General features: G+C 41.2%; 1 protein-coding gene across 1 annotated transcript; it reads left to right on the plus strand.

The window, feature by feature from the left end:
• Positions 1 to 974: 974 nt before the first annotated feature.
• LOC120549185 (mitogen-activated protein kinase kinase kinase 7-like) lies at positions 975 to 20,967 on the plus strand. The gene is made up of 14 exons (XM_039785895.1): positions 975 to 1,253; positions 1,875 to 1,985; positions 4,090 to 4,155; positions 5,151 to 5,196; positions 6,336 to 6,474; positions 7,564 to 7,688; positions 9,272 to 9,400; positions 12,625 to 12,755; positions 13,875 to 13,959; positions 14,114 to 14,244; positions 14,970 to 15,108; positions 18,107 to 18,168; positions 19,224 to 19,339; positions 20,645 to 20,967. The coding sequence occupies exons 1-14, from the start codon at positions 1,188 to 1,190 to the stop codon at positions 20,814 to 20,816; spliced, it is 1,518 nt and encodes a 505-aa protein (XP_039641829.1). The 5' UTR covers positions 975 to 1,187; the 3' UTR covers positions 20,817 to 20,967.
• The last annotated feature ends 957 nt before the right edge of the window (positions 20,968 to 21,924 follow it).

The raw sequence follows: 21,924 nt of genomic DNA on the forward strand, positions 1-21,924 counted from the left end.
GTTTTGTCTGTTTAAAATGTTGTGCTGTTGGCAACAATTAATGCCATTGTCAATGTCAATTAAGCTCACTAAATGTCACGGAAATGTCTAATGTCAGGAAACGTGCATAACAACATATATCTACTGATGTGTTTTCACTGTTTCATTTTTAAAGAATTAAATAAGTAACAGACAGAAATATATAAATAGCATACACATGTATTTACTTGTACTGTTATTGTTTTTCTATGCTTTGGCAACACAGATGTATCCTAGGTTTTGTCAAGCCAATAAAGCAAATTGAAATTAAAATTGAGAGAGAGAGAGAGAGAGAGAGAGAGAGAGAGAGGGGGAGGGAGAGACAAGACTGAAACTAAAACAAGATGTATGATGAATTAACCTTATAAGCCTATAAGCTGCTGAATAATGTTAAATATTTACTCGGAAAATGAAATGGTATTAAAGTGAATAAATACTGATCTGCGCAATTCTAAAGGCAAACGTGTGTGTCTGTGGGTGTCTGTGTGTGCGTGTGCCTCTGTGTGTGTCTTTGTGTGTGTGTATGCGTGTATCTGTGTGTGTGTGTGCGTGCGTGCGTGTCGTACAGTAAATTAGCTATGGAAACATTGTTTGTCGCCCCTTGTGGGGGCTCTTGTGCATGCAGAAACAAAACAAAGCTGCATTCAAGAACACGCCTCAGCAGCGCGCTCGGATGAAAAAGCTAATTTACCCCACTGTAAAACGAAAAAAATGTATACCGCAGGTCACAGGCTTACGATACGGTCTGCTCGGTAGTTTTAAATCAATCCAAAGTCACGGTTTAACGTGTCAGAAATGCTTCATTTGCGCTCCTTTTCTTCCCCTCCGTTTCGGTGGGACGTTCCCCAGCGCCCTGCCGTTGGGTTTCGGTTTTTCAACAGGCAGCTGCTGCGGAGCGGAGCGATTCAATTCATTCCCTATGAGAACAGCGGTATGTGAGCGCAGTCCGCTAACGGCGATGAAAGTGCCCGGATGTTCACCGCTCTAGGCAACAGCGCTGCGCAAGCAGCCTGCAGTTTCCCCACTTCCTGAATTCACAGCAACAGGAGCCAACTAAAAACTGACATCGCAGCGTTATCATTTTGTCCCGATAACCACAAGATAAGCTTCGGGGCTTTTGAACTCCAGCGTTGTCGGCTTGCGTCGAGGAGTGTCTCCGCTGTGCTGCGATGGTGGAGACTCCAGCGGGCTGTCTGTTTGAAGACATCCAGTATGAAGACATCCAAGTTGAAGCGGTAAACTTATGACCCGACAACAAGCCCGAGAGAGGGCATTAACGTTAGCTTTGCATTGCTGAGGGGGGGGGGGGGGGGGAATGTTCCGGTAACGTTACTCGGAGTTAAAATACAACTAGCTAGCTAGCTAACGTTTTTGTAACGTTCTTGTTTGTGTTTATGAGCAACGCTGGGGTAAAAGAGAGACACAGGAGGCTATACTCTGCTGCTAACATTGTGCCGTTTACTGTCCTTTAATGTGACATACAGTGAGAGTTGAGGTCCGAGCAAACCCTTTAGACACATCAGAGCATCTGCTGTTGAACCTACATGTAACGTTACTTTAACAAGCAGTGCAAGGCCTCAGTTTGTTAAAGGGCAGACTGTTAGTCGTAAAATGTGCACTGGTAAAACTCAATTGTAGCTGCTTCTAAAAGTGCAGTGAAAATACAGTTTAGGGAAAGTGGCAGCATTTACAAGCCTTCTCCAGATGTTGAGGGGGGGTATGTCCAGCTGTTTACCATGGTCACATTAATCTGCTTGGGGGTGGTTGGGGGGTTGCTGGGCCCCTGTTATCCCTTCCTGTTTCTCCCCCTCTCTGTGCATTGGGTGTCCTGAGCCTGTCATGTTGTCTTTCTTCAGGCTGTTGGCAGAGGGACATTTGGAGTTGTCTTCAAGGCCGTATGGAAAGGAAAAGACGTAGCAATCAAGACCATCGAGAGCGAGAACGAAAGGAACGCTTTCCTCGTTGAGGTACTGTGAACACACCTTTTTATTGCTGTTCTGCTCTGTGCAGCAGGGAACCTGCAGACGTGTGGCATTATTAAAATATCACACTATTACCTATAATACTAATAATTGCTGTGTTGCCTTGAGGGTTGTTGTTTTTTTAGCAGAGGGGGCAGGTCTGTCCAAACAACCCCCGCCCCCTGCCCCGCGACCAAATGTTTTACATATGAAACGGAACTGACACTTTGCTGCAACCCAAACAAATAGATTTATTCACCTCTATTCACACACAAGGAGGCATATTTTCAGTTATGATTGAACTGTATTTTTTGAGGAACTATAGAGCACTTAACATCTACAACAGGTCTACAAAATGAATTTTACAAGAAATTCTTCATAGGGAAACCAAAACCCAAATGACTACATCTATAGACTATTTCCAATTTATATGATATTCCAATGACTCACTTACCGTTTTAATGTTTCCGGATGTTTGATATCAGGACTGACAGCTGACAGAACTGACAAGTTGAACGTTGTCCAATTAGAACGGACCCACCGCGGTGACGTTTTCGGTAGAGCTGTTCGTTTAATAGTCGACCCGGAAGAAAGCGAACGTTTTAACGATAAACTACATCAACACAACAGTATGTGGAGTTAAACTGGACGGGCCCAATAACCTCTGAATAGTTGTACTTGTTGTTAAATAGCAATGTGAGCGGCAGCTCGGCAGGATCAGTTTTTTTTTTTTTTTCAATATGTTTATTAAGTGTTTTCAAAGTAGTATAATACAAAAGGGCAAATATTATGAGTAGAATAACATGCCAATATAAAGAGAAAAGGAGTAAATAAAAAGGAAGTAAATAAAAACAAAAAACCTAGGGCGTATAAACAGTGAAATGTACTGTTACATCACCGATACTCTGCAATAAAAATAAAAACTGAGTTTATCAAGGAAGAGGCGAGTGGCATATTGTGAATCTCACAACTGTTCAAGGTCTCCATCAAATTGGGCAAGATGGTCTAAGAATGGCTACCAAATCTTGTAGAATTTCTTAAGATTGTCCGTCATGCCATATCGGACTTTCTCCATATGTAATACAGAGGTGAGTTCTGTTAGCCACGTCCTGAAGAGTGGCAGGATCAGTTTTAAAGGCAACCATTGTGCGTCCGCCCTATTTCTGATACTTCTGATATTTTAGGGCTTTATTACGTGGTATCGGATCGGTGCATTAATTCCAGTACTTCCCGATACCGATACCAGCGTTTTAGGCAGTATCGGAGCGTACTCAGTTCTGCTGCTTTCAGTCTTCTGCTAAAATACAACAAATTAATTGTTGAATTTAAACCAAATAAAAGGAAACCATTTCCCCAAAACTTTTTTTTTCGAACAAATTCAACATTGAATTGTGTATATAAAAGGCACCACGAAAACAAGAATGACAGTTACATTTTAAAGTGGCGTTTTTTTTTTACCTGTATTTTCTTTCAACTAACGTAAAAAATCTTTCAGTGTCTTTCACATTGTCGCATTTTTCGCGATGTGTTTATTGCTCCAGTTGATATCGCGATAAGGATACAAAACGATATATTGTGCAGCCCTAATACCAACATATGAATACAACACACACACACACACAAACCAACACACCGACACACACGCACGCATGCACGCACACACACCTACCTACACACACACACACATGCACACACCCACACATACACATCTACACACACACACAAACCGACACCAACACACGCATGCATGCACACACCCACACCTACACCTACCTACACATGCACACATACACGCACACACACACCGACACACACACACCCCTTCACACACATGCACACACACAAACCGACACACCAACACACCGACACACACACACATGCGCACACACACACACACACACCCTATTAGTTTTTTTTACAAATACTCCAGCTTGGTCTTTGGGTAAAGGTCAGAATACAGTTATTACAGACACATTTCAAATATCAGTATAACTGAAAACACCCATAATACATGTTCAGAATATGAAGCTATATGCATAATGTGTTCCAATGTAATACACACATTGAAAGTAAGATATAATGTTCATGGTTCTGTTTTGTTTGTGCGCAGCTCCGCCAGCTCTCCCGGGTGAATCACCCCAACATTGTTAAGCTGTACGGCTCCTGTGACAACCCAGTGAGTATACAACACTCACCTAGTGGTGGAAGAAGTATTCAGATCCTTTTACTGCAGTAAAAGTACTAATACTACACTGTAAAAATACTCTGTTACAAGTTCAAGGGCTGAGCCTCCGTATATGGGCGCACGCTCTACCAGGTGAGCCACCCAGGCGCCCAAAACTCAGACTTTCTTCACTCGCAAAATGATTACGAACTTTTAAATTGATGAACATCATATGTGTAATTCCTGGCTCAATTCAAACAGGATCTAAAAAGAATTAGCCTCTCCCCGTCCAATACTGTACGTATTTTTTTTCCCGAAATAAAGTTCCATGGTGGGCCACCGAAAGGGGACAGATTTCGCCGTCCAAATCCTTTTCTAAGAAACACGTGTGGTGGCTGTCAGCGGAGCAGCACGGACGGTGCTCACAGCCACTCACCTTTTTTATTTTTAGTGTGAGCGTGTTGTCAGGTAGTTGCAGGTGGCTGGGCAGTACATTTAGATTAGATTAGATTCAACTTTATTGTCATTGTGCAGAGTACAAAGACAATGAAATGCAGTTTGCGTCCAACCAGAAGTGCAAAAAGAGCAGAAAAGTGCAATGCGATATACAAAGTATAGACAGGTGGTGCAGAGACAGGACAAGAAATCTAGTGCAGTGTAGACAGTGGTATGGAGTTGGTTTACAGAAGGTGGTTTAGAGTAATATAAGTTAAATATAAATATGTGCAGTGTATTAGCAGTTACCTTATAAGAGCAGAATAAATATGGCTATGTAATATGAACAATGTATGAACAACATGTACAGATATATGCAATGTAGTAGCAGTGACATTATAATAGTAGTAAGAATAATATAGATATGTGCAGTGTATTATTATAAGAAAAACAGAATAAGTATGGATATTCAGTGTAAATGTAGCGCAGCTTAGACGTTAGTTACAGATGACCCGATGTCTGCCTCTGTCTCGCTTTCACTGCTCCTCAGGTAATTGGATTTGTGTCCTCAGGTCTGTCTGGTCATGGAGTATGCAGAATGTGGCTCTTTGTATAACCGTAAGTCATGTTACCTGTAAGATATTCAAGTTGATTCACGTTGACCGGTATGTTGCATGTCATACATTGTAGGGCTGCAAAGCTTTAATCTTTAGATCAATCGATTAGTTGTCAGCTAATAAATGAACTAATTTGGCAATTGATTTAAATGTTTGAGTCATTTTTTTTTAAACGTCTCTGATTCCAGCTTGTTAACCCTCGTGTTGTCTTTCAAAATTTCAACGTTTTATTCCAATTTGTTTGTCACTTTTTTTCCTATTTTGTTTTTGTCAATTTTTTAACAAGTATTTGTAGCTTTTTCCAATGTTTTTTTTCTTCAAATTTTTCCAATTTTTTTGTCACTTTATTTTAACAAGTTTTTGCCACCTTTGCCGATGTTTTTGATGTGTTTTTTTGGCCACTTTTCCCGGGTTTTTTAATTATTTTTTTGACATTTTTTTCCAGTGTAAATAAAAATTAATGTTTTTGTCGATTTCTTTTTTTTTTTTTTTTAGATTTTTTTTCCTGCGTTTTTGTAGCTTTTCACAACATTTGTCACTTTTCTCAACGTTCTTTTGTCGTAGTTCTGATATAGGAAGTTTTTGTAAACGGGTCAAATTAGACCCGAGGACAACAGGAGGGTTAAATGTGAATATGTTCTAGTTTCTTCACTCCTCTGTGACAGTAAACTGAATATCTTTGACATTTGGGGACGTCATGAATAACTGATAAAATAATCGACAGATTAATCGACAATGAAAATAATCGTTAGTTGCAGCCCTAGATGTATGTAAAGGTTATATTGTTTCAGTTCTTCTGAAACTCAGTCATGGTTACACAGTTTCATTGTTTTCAATATTTCACTTCTTCTTTTTCTTTGATAGTTGCTTCTGGCGCTAGGCATAAGAATTGCATGACACATTGTACTGTGTGTGATTGTGTATTTGACAAGCGTTTGATTAGATTTGTATATATAAACACATTAGTTGAAATATGCGAGGCAAAGCCACGCCAATGATGTCATTCACTCGTTGTGCAACACTTCCAAAAATGGATTTAAGATTTTGCTGCATGATGATAGTGCCCCATGTTTGTGTGCATACACTGTAGTTATCCTATTCTGTGCTTCTCTTATTGTTTTGCTTGTCCCTTAATCCAAGTCCTGCACAGTGCGGACCCACAGGCCCACTACACAGCCTCGCATGCCATGAGCTGGTGTCTGCAGTGTGCCGAGGGAGTTGCCTATCTGCACGCTATGAAGCCAAAGGCCTTAATTCACCGAGACCTCAAACCACCAAAGTAAGTCTCTTTATGATCAAACAGAGAGAAGTTACACAGTCCAGAGTTTTTGAGAGAAAACATGGTGATGACGATAAGTGCACTAATAGCTTGAGATAGTCTAAGGCCCAATCCCAAAGTGAGCCCTGAGGACTAAGGACTAAGGACTCACAGCCTTAATTGATCTCAGGTACTAAGTGAGTGAGTGTGTGAGGCCACATGGGCTCAGATAGGTAGAAATGGGATCGGGACAGCACTTCACGAGATCACATGTTACCTTGGCGACGTTTAATAACAAAAATGTTGCTGAAACTTGCCGGTTTGGGAATTTTCATTTTAAGGCCCAGGAGACGGCTACCTGATTCCAAAATCTTGTTTTACAAGCTGAACAACAGGTTGGTCTGTTCCGTGGTCGTGCGTCGTGCTGTTGTTTACCTTCGTAATTTCCAGATTTCCCTATCGTCTCCGCGGTGAACGTCACAACGCTTTGAACTGTGGGTAATTCCCTTTGGTGAAGTCTGCATCGATGCAGACTCACGGAAAGGGCTCGGTAAGTGTGTACTCAAACCCTCACGCCCTTTGAAATTCCACATTGGGACAACCCTAAGCCCTTACGAATTTCGTGAGAATGCGCACCAAAGTCCGTGAGTCTGGACTTTGGGATTGGGCCTAAATCTCCCTGGTTTGCACTGGAGTGTCTATATATACATATATATATATATATGTGTATGTATGTGTGTGTGTGTATGTATGTGTGTATATGTATGTATATATATATATATATATATATATATATATATATATATATATATATATATATATATATATATATATATTTGTTGTTGTATGTATGTGTATATATGTATATATATATGTATATATATACAATATATGTATATATGTATATATATATATATATATATATGTATATTTTTTTTTTTTTTTATTTTTTTTTTTAATTTATTGTGTGTTGTTATGTATGTGTATATATATATGTATATGTATATGTATATATGTATATATATGTATATGTATATATGTATATATATGTATATGTATATATGTATATATATATAGCGTATTTAATCCATGTCCTCCGTACTGTTCCAGTCTGCTGCTCGTGGCTCGTGGCACGGTGCTGAAGATATGTGACTTTGGAACAGCGTGTGATATTCAGACCTACATGACCAACAATAAAGGCAGCGCAGCCTGGATGGCACCAGAGGTGTTCGAAGGTGAGCCCCGAACTTTTTTCACTTTTCATTCTGGGGATCCAACCGAAAAAAAAAAAAAAAAAGAGTTGTTTCCCACAATCTGGGTCTCGATTTGTAATTTCTTTATTTATATTAGTTATTTTTTGGTTTTTAAAGTGATTTTTTTAAATCACTAAGATTTAACCTCAAAGCTAGACTAAATTCTGATTGGATTTACTCTCCAAAGATTGTACTTAACTTGACCTAGAGGAGCTGGAGTTTTCAGCCAGTCAGGGTGCAGCGACTTAAAAGGTAACTTCGGTTTATTTTTAACCTGGACAATATTTACCTGTGTTTTCATGTCTAAGTGACTCTTGGAAACAACAATCTTTGGTCCGCTATTAAGCGGGATCGCTGCAGTCGGCAGCAAAGAAACAAGCTACAATGTAAGTTAATAGAACAATTGTGCAGCTTCTATTTATGTTCACAAAAGTGCTTTTTTTGCCACTGACACACTCAGATTATTATTCTAAGTGTCTGACAACATTATGGAAAGGATTTCGAAGTAGGTCGACCTTTCTGTTAAAGAGTAAGATCCTTTTTTCTTTTTAAATAGCGTTCGCTAAACCCACCAGACTCCATGTAAATAAATAGTAATTTTAGCATCGTAAAATACACTTCATTCAAAGTCGAAAGAAACAAAATAAAAACTATGAAAAGCCGTTTTGGGTCGTCTTTCCACTTTTCCAACCATCACAACTCTAGTTTTTGTTGAAATAAACACATAGTTAACCGATTTACATGTGAAAACATGTTGGCTCTATACACGCTAAAAGTATTGTTTTTTAAAATGGAGTCGGGTGGGTTTAGCGCTAGCGATCGAAAAGGCCAATCTCCGTATGGATCCTTTCCATAATGTTGTCAGACACTTTTAGTGGACGAAATTGACGATGCACATTTGCCCCATAGGGTTACATTGCAGCTTGCTTTGTGGACCAATTTCAAAGATTGTTATTCCCGTCAGTCACTTACACACAAAAACATAGAAAATAGGGTCCAGGTTGAAAACCCCCGAAATTACCTTTCAATATATTACAATTAAGCAACAGCACCCGGCAGGCGTTGTCCTGTTTGCGTCGGGCTGAACGACGCCCCTTAGCTGTGATATAATCACAACATGCCACAAACTTAACGCTATAGCGCGTAGTTTCTGTCTCCCCCACGAGGATTCTAAGTAATGACAACTAAACTATCGGCGCGTCCACATGATACAAGCCTTCTGTGATCGCTCACGCGCCCCCACCCCTCCTCCACGCAGTTGCTAGTAACCAAGGAGGACACGGAGGATTAAAAAAACCTGATGGACTCTTCAGAAGAGGTCATTATCTTCACTCAAGCTTCTGCGCAGCAAAGGCGCCGGACGCCACAATCTTCTGAGAGAGTGGTGTGGAGCTGATAGTGTTAATTAGCTTTGTAGCAACTCATTTGGCGATGGCTTGGATGTAACGGGTGTTAATTAATATCAAAAAGCTATGCACTAAAGCTTTAACAGAGCTGTTGCTTTTACAAAAGGGTCGTTCATTTCCCGCATACACTAAAAGTAACTTTTGGTGTGTGTTCCTCAGGCAGTAACTACAGTGAAAAGTGTGACGTGTTCAGTTGGGGCATTATCCTGTGGGAGGTCATCACACGCAAGAAACCCTTTGATGAGATCGGTGGCTCGGCGTTTTGTATAATGTGGGCCGTCCACAGAGGTGAGCATTATACTACTATAATACCAACTGCTCTGTTGATATATTTTTTTTATGATGTTCTGCTGTAGCTGCTGTCAATATTATAGAAGTGCAATGCTAAATTGGTAGAGTACGAATGAATGAATGAAATCTTTATTTCAAAAGATTGAAATATATATAAAATGTGTGTGTGTGTGTGTGTGTGTGTATATATATATATATATATATATATATATATATATATATAAAAAATATCCACACAACACTAGACCTGTTTGAAAAGAGATATGTAGAAGCCCTAGGCTTATCAGGTCCTACCCTGTTTTTGCTTGTTTATTTCTGTTTTGGATCCTACTGTATTTTAACTGTATTTTATTGTGTGAAGCACTTTGGGACTGATTACTACCCCCATTCTTTACCACATCTAAATCACATTCAAACAAGACCAGACAGACCATTTTAAATAATACAAAAAAAAATACTACTCCCAATTTACGTCCTACTTTATCAAGATATTAAGAGAAGAAAGAACAAACGGAACCAAAACAAGCCGCAGTAACATCAGTGTAACTCTCCTTCCTCACTTCTGTACTTTTCAAACATAAATCTTATTTTAATTTGCAACATGTTTACACTTTGTTTGATCGATTCCTTCAAGACTATTCCACCAAAGCATCCCACACATCGTAACACACAAACCTTTACATGTAGTCCGAGCATACCGCTGTTTTAAATTTAAAACCCCTCTCGAGTTCTAACCCCCCCCTCTCTATCTGCAAACAGTTTCCAGGCAGATTTATTTATTTATTTTTATAGATTAATTATGCAGTCTTAAAATCTACCAGATCTTTAAACTTTAAGGTGTGTAATTTTAACCTTTTAACTCTTCAATGAACCCTTTGTATTTTCCATCTAGAAGCCACTTTGAGTTCTTTGTTTTTGGTCCAAAATCTGCTGCTCACAGGTGAAAAACTAAATTCTACTCCCCCTAAGTCAATTTTTACTGGCCCCTATACAAATTGTGAAAGACGGTTGTCGGTTCATGGAAGCTCTCAGCTTCTATGAAAGCGAGATGCTGCTAGCTTTTATCGTGGCACTCCAGCATTGCTTTTATTTGGGTTTCCACCGGTCTTAAAAAGTCTAAAATTTCAAAATCCAAATTTTGTGCCTTTTTAAAAAGTCTTAAATTCGCTCAAGTATTGTGTTCTAGGTCTTAATTTTCTTATGTCCATGCAACGCTACCTCTAATGGTATTTTTTATTTTTTAAATGTATTCCGTAGTGTTGTAGTTGTTTTGGTCGCTAGTACAAATATAATTTCACTGTATTACGACCAACATGCAACTTATATTGCAGCTAATCAGCTTTTTTTTATTTTTATTTTTTTTTAAAGATTATTTATTTGGGCATTTTTAGGCCTTTATTTCCACAGGACAGATGAAGACATGAAAAGGGAGAAAGAGGGGGGGAATGACATGCAGCGGAGGGCGGAGTCGAACCTGCGGCCGCTGCGTCAAGGAGTAAACCTCTATATATGTGCTACCAACTGAGCTAACCCAGCCACAACAGCCAATCAGCTTTCATGTTATTGGCGCGAGTCTCTTTCAGATTGTACCACAGACATAAAACAGATTTATTTTCTTCAGCTTTGGGGAAGTGCAAGTTCAGCGATACTTGGCTTGATTAAAGCTGAATTTAGGGCTCAGTTGATGTCATGATATAGGTCTTAATTTTCATTCATAACGGTCTTAAAAGGGTCTTAAAAAGTCTTACATTTGACTTGGTGAAACCTGCAGAAACTCTGTTTCTGAATAGATAAAAGGATAAAAAAAAATTATTTCTTTCTTGAAACACTCTTTCGCTTTAGCTCGTATGCAGCCATGCAGCATCTTCTTCTAACAGCCGGCAGTCACGCATATATATAATATATATATATATATATATATATATATATATATATATATATATATATATATATATATATATATATATATATATATATATATATATATATATGCGCGCGCCTGCTCTACCAACTGGGCTATCCGGGCGCCTCCAATGTCAAATTCAAATCAAATCATTCAACATTCATTCAAACTTGTCCAAACAGGCCCGACTTGGCATTTACTTGCCCCGGGCCCATCGGGCAAACCCTTCTTGTTGAACCCTGTGAATACCAGACATTGGAGCTGCGATGACGTTGAGCTGGGTGTGTGAGCAATGTCAGGGAAGCTTTTTAAGACACGTTAGTCACATGGGATTCATGACTTGACCTCGGGTATCCCGGTTTCTGGGTTATTCTGGTTACATTTTTGATACAGACAACCAGATTAGTCAGAATGCCTCCTCCGTCTGATCTATGATGTTGAGTCAGCCGGATACCATTTGTATTATTTCTATCATTTACCATGGTTACATAGTATGGAACAACCTATACAAGGCAATAAATAAAAAGCAATGGCACCCTCCAGGAGTAAAGTGCTACATACATTACTTAAACAGAGGTGGAACATTCTTCAGCCTAGTTTACGTACAGCTTTTGGCTTATTCCAGCGTAATAACTGAATTAATTAGAACAAAGATTGAAGTTTTGAATAGTTCTTTGTCAAGTACTTCTCTCCCTTGTTTATTATGCGTGCAGACCCTCTAGAAATAACTTCAGTGATCTTTTATCTGCAAAGTAGTAGGCAACTAACATTGTAGTGTAGTAAACGTACATGTGTTTCTTGTGTTGCATAAATGGAGTACAACTGCATTTCGTTGTCCGATCCTGTGTTGACAATGAATAAACCTTGAGCTTGAACTTTAAATGAATCCAATCCCTGGTGGGAGCAGATGTTGATGCTGGTGCTGCGTCCCATTTGCTCCCTTTGATTCTCTTCTCTTACTGATGTTTGACGCTGGGCAGGTAGCATCCAATCAGCTTGTGAGCTTCTAAGCTGAAAGCTACTTTGCTTTGTTTTCATATCAGGGGTTCAGTGAGAGTGGACTGGAGTCAAACCCTTCAGTGTTTCCTGTAGGATTTCTTTTATAGCAGCGGGGGCAGGTCTGTCCAAACAACAACAGACTGCCTGTTGACTCTTAGCAGAATCAGATGTACTAGCGAGGTCCAAAGTGCGCACACATTGTTGTGAGGTTACGCTGTTCCCTCCGCTGCAGTGATGATAGGAGGGAACCAGTGTTGTCCTTGGCAAAGCTTATCACATTCCCACATTCCTGACCGACTGTTTGTTTACTGTGACGCAGGTACACGGCCGCCTCTGATCAAGGACCTTCCCCAGCCCATAGAGACTCTGATGACCCGCTGCTGGGACAAAGAACCCAGCCAGAGACCGTCCATGGAGGAGGTGAAGAACACCATGAGCCAGCTCATGAAGGTATCGTCCCAACACGTGCTGTTACTCCGGCTGGAGCCCAGTTCACACCACTGATTCACGACTAGTTGAAACTTGCAACTACTTGCAACGCGCCGGTCTGCAACAACTGTAACTTGATATATCGTTTCAGGGTTTCCCCCCAGAAAGGTTGTTAGGCCCGGTGGCAAGTGTCTTTATCTCGACGGGGGCCCGGCTGGGGCCAGTCCCAGACTGATGGCAGCGTTAATGTAGAGCCCGGTAGTTTCTGTGATACCAAATGGACGGAATCGCAAAATTAAACATTTTTAAAAAGCTATAAGACCGATTCCATAGGGCCCTACATTAAGTCAGTGCTAAAAGCTAACTGGAGATTAGAAAACATGACTACGCCAAATTTTCCAACCGAGCCTCCCCACTGTAACTGTAGTTTAAACTTCTTCAAAATACATTTACATTCCCCATGGCTTAAGCCTGGTGTGGGGCAACTTAAGCCCGGTGGGCCACCACTGGGGGAAACCCTGCATTTGTAGCATCTTCAAATTTGAGTAAGGTAAGTGCTAGTGAGATGTTTGCTACAGTTGCATTTCTAGCGATGAAAAGGCGAAAACGTCTTAATTCTGTGATTCCCTGCTGTGTTCTTTGTTGCTGCTCAGTTCAGTCACTCTCTAGCTCGCTCCACCACATAACGCGCTCGCGGGCGCTCGTTGAGCCTCCGTCTCAAACTCCGCCATTTCGACCAGTTGACATTTAGTAACATAGAACTAAAATGGATTATGGATAATTTCATTTCTATGGTTTGTAGCCGACTTTACAAGCGGAATTCGCTATTGGCTGTTGAAAAGGCTGACGTCCCTTTTTTACGTTCTTAAACCAGCCTCTGGGGACCTGACGCGCCGAGTCACAGCGGCGCCGTCGGCTGGTTTGAGTCGAGCGGAGACGGGCCGGTTCAGACAGCTGCAACGTTTTCGTCTTTTTGCGAATCTTTGGTCTCAGCTGTGCTTAAAACTACAAAAGGATCATTCTCACATTCTTATTCATGTGCAGAATAAACAAAGTTAATATAACCTAGAAATTAGCTCTAGGTCAAACCGTAACGAGCTCTTTTTGTAAAGTGACGGGTGGTGTGTTTGGATCTTCCAGTACTTCCCAGGCTCTGATGAACCCCTCAAGCTGCCTCACCAGTCTTCAGACAGCAGAAGCGGCTCCTCGTCAGCCACAAGCACAGGTAACGTTCAGCTTTTGCGGCTTCCACTTGTGTGTGTGTGTGTGTGTGTGTGTGTGTGTGTGTGTGTGTGTGTGTGTGTGTGTGTGTTAGTTAAAGTCATTGTACGCTTCAGGTAAAGAAAGTGTTCCAATGAATCGGTCTTTGCTGTCTGCAGACTCGTACGCGGACTACACCATCAACAGTAACAAGAGTGACGACAACTCCGAACACAGAAACTCTGTCGGCAGAGAAGAAACCCTGAAAAGCTTTGAGGCTAAATTTCCACTCCAGTTCAAACCCTCGAAGGTAATCAGACCGGGAACACTGATAGTACACACTCATCCTGTCTGTGTACGTTCACATGCACACTCCTATTCCACTATTATCCTGAATATGACAATATTCCCAATTGCGGGCACAGCATATTCTGAATCTATATTTTTCTGAATTTACCATTTTCCGATTAATGTGGGATATGCCGGTAGTATTTGGGTTTTAGAAGCATTCTTTGGACATGTATACAGCGCATTCAGAATCTGCGTCTAGTCAGGGTTTTTACTGCAGTTTGTGACAGTTTACGGCCTCTTGAGTGTTTATGGCGTACGGTCAGCTCTGTGCGTTGCTGTGGTTGTTTTACACAAACCAGCCAGCCAACAGTTTGCAGGGCTGCTATAGAGCTACGTGGCCAAAAGAAAAGAAGGAGAAACGCACCTACTTTTAAACATTATGAAAGACTTGGAAATCAACAGGTTTTTGGATATGCACAAATATCGAAAAGCCGACCTTTTCCAACAGGTGGTTGAAGGAATGAAAGAGGGACGCCGCGTTCGCACGGTCCGACAAGTCCGCCACCGCTGGTGGAAAACACGGCTGCATGTAAACAGTAATATTAGTGGAATATTTACTTTCATTACCCATGGAAACAGCTCAGTCGGAATATTGTCATTTTCGGAATAAGGGGCAAAAACTGGGATATTGTGTGCATGTAAACGTAGTCAGTGATTTCAGCTGTGTTTCTCTCCCCCCCCCAGACAGCCACGCTACGTACTGGGCTGTCCAGAGGGCCCAGTGTCGACAGCCAGCCAGGATGCTCCCAAAGCCCCACGCACTGCACCAGCCCTGTAACCCCCACCAACCAATCGGAGTTGAGGATGAGGTTTTGTCCCACAGGTAGGGAGCCTTAGCCTCGTGAGAGCGTCCTGATCTCGCGAGCTCCAGTTTTCCACTCGCAGATCAGTCTGGCATCTTGAGATAGAGAAAATTTGGAGCCGTTCGCCAAACGACCGACCAATCAGCGTTGGTTTTGAGGCGGGTTTAGGTGGCGATAGACAGATGGTTTATCCAATCAGCTAACCAGTATTTTCAGCCAGCGGTAGCCCTAATTCTGTTAGCCGCTCACTAATGCTTTTTTTCTCTTGGATCCTTCTTTTGGAATATGGACCGGGAACCTGAAATGGGGCCTTTTATTCCTAAATTCTCGTTACACAAACGGCAAATCTCCTTTACCGACATGTTGCCTGCTTGCTGAGCTAACGAGCTATGCCTTGCCTGCAGCAGCAGCAGGGGCTTGTGGTTATATTTTCATACGCTTCGTTGATCTGATTGGTTGATTTGGCACGTCTATCACCAACATAGGCTTATCCAATCGGCTAACCAGTATTTTCGCCCCTTCCCAAAAGTTCTCCAACGGAAAGTTCCCAGATGGATATGCCGAGCAAATGCGAAGCGATCCATCTGGCGGAGTCAGGTTAAGGGAGCCTCATGAGCAGACCCAAACAGAATCTGCAGTTTATTTAATTTTTTACAGTCAGATCCAGAATGAAAATCTTTGAAATTTAGCTGACTGTTTTTTTGTTGTTGCTTGTGGTGGAGATGTGTTAACATTGTGAGTTTAATTTTTAATTTTTTATTTTAATCTGCGAAAAAATCAGCGGAAGGGCGCTTTCACACATACATACATACATACATACATACATACATACATACATACATACATACATACATACATACTGTATATACACACACTTGCAGGTTATAAAGAAGTAACAGTAAATTGTTGTGTCAAGAATGAAAAAAAATGAAATCTGAGTCAAATTTATGCAAGTGTACTTTCAATTCAAAACTGACTAATACAGTGTAAGGCGTGCAAAATTATTCAGCCCCTTTACTTTCAGTGTAGCAAACTCTCCAGAAGTTCAGTGAGGATCTCTGAATGATCCAATGTTGACCTAAATGACTAATGATGATAAATAGAATCCAGCTGTGTGTAATCAAGTCTCCGTATAAATGCACCTGCTCTGTGATAGTCTCAGAGGTCCGTATAAAGCGCAGAGAGCGTCATGAAGAACAAGGAACACACCAGGCAGGTCCGAGATACTGTTGTGGAGAAGTTTAAAGCCGGAATTGGATACAAAAGATTTCCCAAGCTTTAAACATCCCAAGGAGCACTGTGCAAGCGATAATATTGAAATGGAAGGAGTATCAGACCACTACAAATCTACGAAGACCGGCCCGTCCCTCTAAACTTTCAGCTCATACAATGAGAAGACTGATCAGAGATGCAGCCAAGAGGCCCATGATCACTCTGGATGAACTACAGAGATCTACAGCTGAGGTGGGAGACTCTGTCCATAGGACAACAATCAGTCGTATACTACACAAATCTGGCCTTTATGGAAGAGTGGCAAGAAGAAAGCCATTTCTTAAAGATATCCATAAAAGTGTCGTTTAAAGTTTGCCAAAAGCCACCTGGGAGACACACCAAACATGTGGAAGAAGGTGCTGTGGTCAGATGAAACCAAAATCGAACTTTTGGCAACAATGCAAAACGTTATGTTTGGCGTAAAAAGCAACACAGCTCATCACCCTGAACACACCATCCCCACTGTCAAACATGGTGGTGGCAGCATCATGGTTTGGGCCTGCTTTTCTTCAGCAGGGACAGGGAAGATGGTTAAAATTGATGGGAAGATGGATGGAGCCAAATACAGGACCATTCTGGAAGAAAACCTGATGGAGTCTGCAAAAGACCTGAGACTGGGACGGAGATTTGTCTTCCAACAAGACAATGATCCAAAACATAAAGCAAAATCTACAATGGAATGGTTCACAAATAAACATATCCAGGTGTTAGAATGGCCAAGTCAAAGTCCAGACCTGAATCCAATCGAGAATCTGTGGAAAGAACTGAAAACTGCTGTTCAGCAACGCTCTCCATCCAACCTCACTGAGCTTGAGCTGTTTTGCAAGGAGGAATGGGCAAAAATGTCAGTCTCTCGATGTGCAAAACTGATAGAGACATACCGAAAACGACTTACAGCTGTAATCGCAGCAAAAGGTGGCGCTACAAAGTATTAACTTAAGGGGGCTGAATAATTTTGCACGCCCAATATTTCAGTTTTTATTTGTTTAAAAGGTTTGGAAATATCCAATAAATTTCGTTCCACTTCATGATTGTGTCCCACTTGTTGTTGATTCTTCACAAAAAATTACAGTTTTATATCTTTATGTTTGAGGCCTGAAATGTGGCAAAAGGTCGAAAAGTTCAAGGGGGCGAATACTTTCATGAAGGGCACTGTACATACATACATACATACATACATACATACATACATACATACATACATACATACATACTGTATATACACACACTTGCAGTTCACATGAAAAGTGACAGAAATAGTTGTGTCAAGAATGAAAAAATAAATCTGAGAGAGAAGTTTATACCCAGCGTACTTCCTCACCTCCACACAGCTGACCAATCACAGTGTGGAGTCGGTTTTTAATTTTTTCCAAGAGCCAGCATATTGTAATGTCTGTACTCCGCCACTTTATTTTCTCATTTTCTAGTTGACTCCAACTTCAACAGGTTGAGTTCATCAGGAGTCTGAGCCCACAGTCAAAGCTTTGAGTTGTATTGCACTGCCCACACTGCACCACTGAGGGGCATTACAGTGCAACCTGCCAGAGAGTGTGTTGTGTGTGTAGGAGCTCTTTTACACTGACTGACTGACTGTGTGTGTGTGTGTGTGTGTGTGTGTGTGTGTGTGTGTGTGTGTGTGTGTGTGTGTGTGTGTGTGTGTGTGTGTGTGTGTGTGTGTGTGTGTGTGTGTGTGTGTGTGTGTGTGTGTGTGTGTGTGTGTGTGTGTGTGTGTGTGTGTGTGTTTAGCTACCAATGGTTTGGACAGCTCCATTCCCATGGCCTACCTGAAACTGGATCACCAGTTACAGGTAAGTTGAAAATATGTTTTATTTATTTTGTGTTCCTTTCCTTTACATTATAGTCCTATTACAGCTGGTAATAATGATACTAATATGTAGAGTTGCAAAGATTAGATCCATTAGTTGTCAACTATTAAATTAATCTGCAACTATTTTGATAATCAGTTATTGGTTTGAGTAATTTCTTTTGATAAGGGTAAAAAAGGTCATATTTCTTTGATTCCACCTTCTTCTCTCCTCTGTGACAGTAAACTGAATATCTTTTGAGTTGTGTAATGTGTTAATTGTTCATTATCTAAATCTGTGTTGCCCGTTCACAAACTTGTCCTTTTTCATGAATATTGACCACCACCATCAATTCCAAGTATTCCTATTGGCTGGAAATGTTACATTTGCGTTTGCATGAACTGGGGTAGACGCTCCATATTCACGCTCCATCTTGAAATACGTTAGCCGGTAAGGGACATACAGCACATACTGCTCCGCCTTTCTCCTTTTCGCTGTCACATGATAAACTCCCAGGTGCTGCTAATGCTGCTAACGGGTATCGTAGCTTCCCGGCCCCGGTGGCAAGTTTGAAGAAGGAAACATGGAGGACCACACGTATTCAAAATCAAACTTCTCCTTCTTCGCCCAGAAAAAGAAAAAGGAGATTGAAAAGAGACCAAACAACTAACAGATTAATCAAGAAAATAATCGTTAGTTGCAGCACTTACTTATATCTCAGTTATTCTACTGTTGCCTGTTTTGTCTGTTATTGAGAAATGTTTTATGTGATCAGTGATTTATTATTTTAGGGCTTAACTAAAAGGGTTGGACAAATTAATTGATTAAATCAGTTATTGCGGTACGACTCATTATTCTTGGCAGTTGAATTTTGTAGTTAGAACTAATCGCTTTGCGGAGTTATTGGACACGTGTAGGATTTAATAGGTCGACGTTCAATTTCAGCCTAAACAAGGATATTGCTTTCCTCAGTGTTGCTCTCCTCCAGTTGTTTTGACGTAGGAGCCCTGTGTATACGCAGCAGTGTGTAAATCACGGAGCTGTCCCTGTGCTTTCAGCCGCTGACTCCGTGTCCAAACTCCAAAGAGTCCATGGCCGTGTTCGAGCAGCACATCAGGATGGCGCAGGAGTACCTCAAAGTCCAGTCAGAGATCGCTCACCTGGCTCTGAGGAAGTAAGTCAACTCACGTGTTACTAATTAAGGCTGCTGGATTATGCAAAAAAAGAAAAGAAGATCACAATCGCACAATATTGAAATGATGACTATTTAACCCTTGTGTTGTTTTCCCGTGGACCATGCAACTTTTTTCAAAATTTCAAATTAAAACTTCTTTTTTTCAGCGTTTTTGGTCATGTTTTTCGAAAAAGATTAAATCACTTTCCTCAACGTTTTTGTAACTTTTCCAGAAATTTTTGTCTCTTTTTTTCCGTCATTTTTGTCACTTTTTCCGACATATTTGTCATGTTTTCTGTAATACACCCAAATTCAATGAAGGTAGTGAATTGATAATTTATTTAGAAGGCGTGCATTAAATCTCCCTGTTTGACCTGGCGCTGCAGTCCGTTCATCGCTGTGCCGTGTTGAAAGTGATTTGGTAATGTTACGGGTTCGACGGTCAGGTTCATAATTGTATTTAGAGGTTGTACCAGAATAGGTTTACATGGTTTAATTTTCAATAAACACCATATTTTTGTTGTACTGCACATTGTTGCAGCTCCTCTTTTCACCCTGTGTGTTGAGCTCTCTGTTTTAGCTACAGAGTGAGTCATCTCACTTCTGTTCCATCTTTGTTGGGAGTCGCACATGTGCAGTACCTAGGTAAGGACTGCTAGCCAGTCAGAAGCAGAGTATGAGGGCGTGCCCTGACAGTAGCTAGGTAAGGACTACTAGCCAGTCAGAAGCAGAGTATGAGGGCGTGCCCTGACAGTAGCTAGGTAAGGACTACTAGCCAGTCAGAAGCAGAGTATGAGGGCGTGCCCTGACAGTACTTAGGTAAGGACTACTAGCCAGTCAGAAGCAGAGTATGAGGGCGTGCCCTGACAGTACCTAGGTAAGGACTACTAGCCAGTCAGAAGCAGAGTATGAGGGTGTACCCTGACAGTACCTAGGTAAGGACTACTAGCCAGTCAGAAGCAGAGTATGAGGGCGTGCCATGCTAGCAGCTAGGCGAGCATTATAACGTGTGTTACAAAGTGACCATGTTTGTCTCTGAAGTAAAGGCTGGACTACAACAGAGCTGTTTGGAGCAGTTGGTGAACAGGGTTTTCTGTTGGAGATGCTCAGTCCCTTTGGGGGGGACTTTGGGCTTTCTCACTTTGTAAACCTATAACATGCACAAAAAAGATATATAACACAATAAAGGACAGGGGGAAACAGCCCAAAAGCATAATATGAGCACTTTAAAGTGAACGTGACCAGAGTGCCTATTCAGACATGATGACCGTAACGGAGGCTCTGCGTTGCGTCCTCTGTTTCCAGACAGGAGCTAATGTCGGAGCTGGAGCAGGACCAGAGGGAGCAGCAGACTTCGTCCCGACTCATCCAGGAGCACGGCAAGCTGCTGGAGGACAACAGCAGCCTGTCTGCCTACTGCCAGGGCCTGAAGAGCAAACTGAGCCTGATCAAGAGTCAGAACCAGCACCACAGCTAGGAACAGGAGCGCCGCTGCCGCCGCAAACAGTCCACGTCTCCTCCGTTCTCCCTGATGGATGAGAGGAAGCACTCCATGCACCCACCGTAAAGTAGGGAAGCCTGTTAACCCGAAAAAAAAAAGGAACATATTTTACTCACCACAAAACATTGTACCAAGATTAATTTGAACACAGACGGGGCTAAGGGGGCAGAACGTTGGTCCTCTAACAGAAAGCATGCTCCATATCTCCGGTTTCGGCTGTTGGAATGTAAGCGATAAAAAATGTTTTTGAACGACCGCACCAACTATATCGCAGCCCAGACATTTCCAATCGGTACCAAAAATTCCCTGAAGAACACCAATGTAGAAGGCGTCGTCGCTGCAGGAAAATAAGTGAGGTTTTATTTGATTTTTTTTTAAATTACACTTTGGACGCATGACATTTAGATTCCCTTTGACTTTGAATATAAAATACGAGTTATCTTGAGATAACTGAGCTGTGAGATTAAGGCGACGTAACAAAATAATTTAGCAGCTACCACATCCCGTCTGGGCCTCCGTACGTTTGACAGGAGGGGGGGTGGGGGGGGGGCGGACTAAAACTCAACGTTCATTTGTTGATACGGTGGGACCAAGGAGATTGACGTGGACTTGTACTCTGAAAATGGACTTTGATTCAGAAAAACAAACAAACTGAAGCCTCAGGCGTCACGGGGGGGTCCCAAGGTGAGTGTTATATTCAGTTGTATTTTTTCCTTTCTTTTTTTTTTTTTGAGTTGTTGAAAAAGTAACTACTATTGTAATTAGTAAATTACTACTTTTATGTATTCAGTTTTAACACGCCCATTGTATCGTGTTTTATGAAAAGAGGAGCGGTATTATTTGAAACCAATGTTTACTGTGAATACAAGACTTACCAAAGGAGTTTGTGCTTCAGAGACATGCTGCCTCGGAGCACAGGGTGGGGGGGGAGCTTTGTTGAAAGGCTGTTTGAAATGGAAATAACTGTTGAATAATGAACCTGGCAGGCATTTCTATACCTAATGTTTAATTTCGATTTTTTTTTTCTTTTCTTTGGTTATTTTTTTACACACACAGTTATATTTCACCGAATTATATTAACATT

The sequence above is a fragment of the Perca fluviatilis genome, chromosome 20 (genome assembly GCF_010015445.1).
Source record: "Perca fluviatilis chromosome 20, GENO_Pfluv_1.0, whole genome shotgun sequence".
Lineage (NCBI taxonomy): Eukaryota > Metazoa > Chordata > Actinopteri > Perciformes > Percidae > Perca > Perca fluviatilis.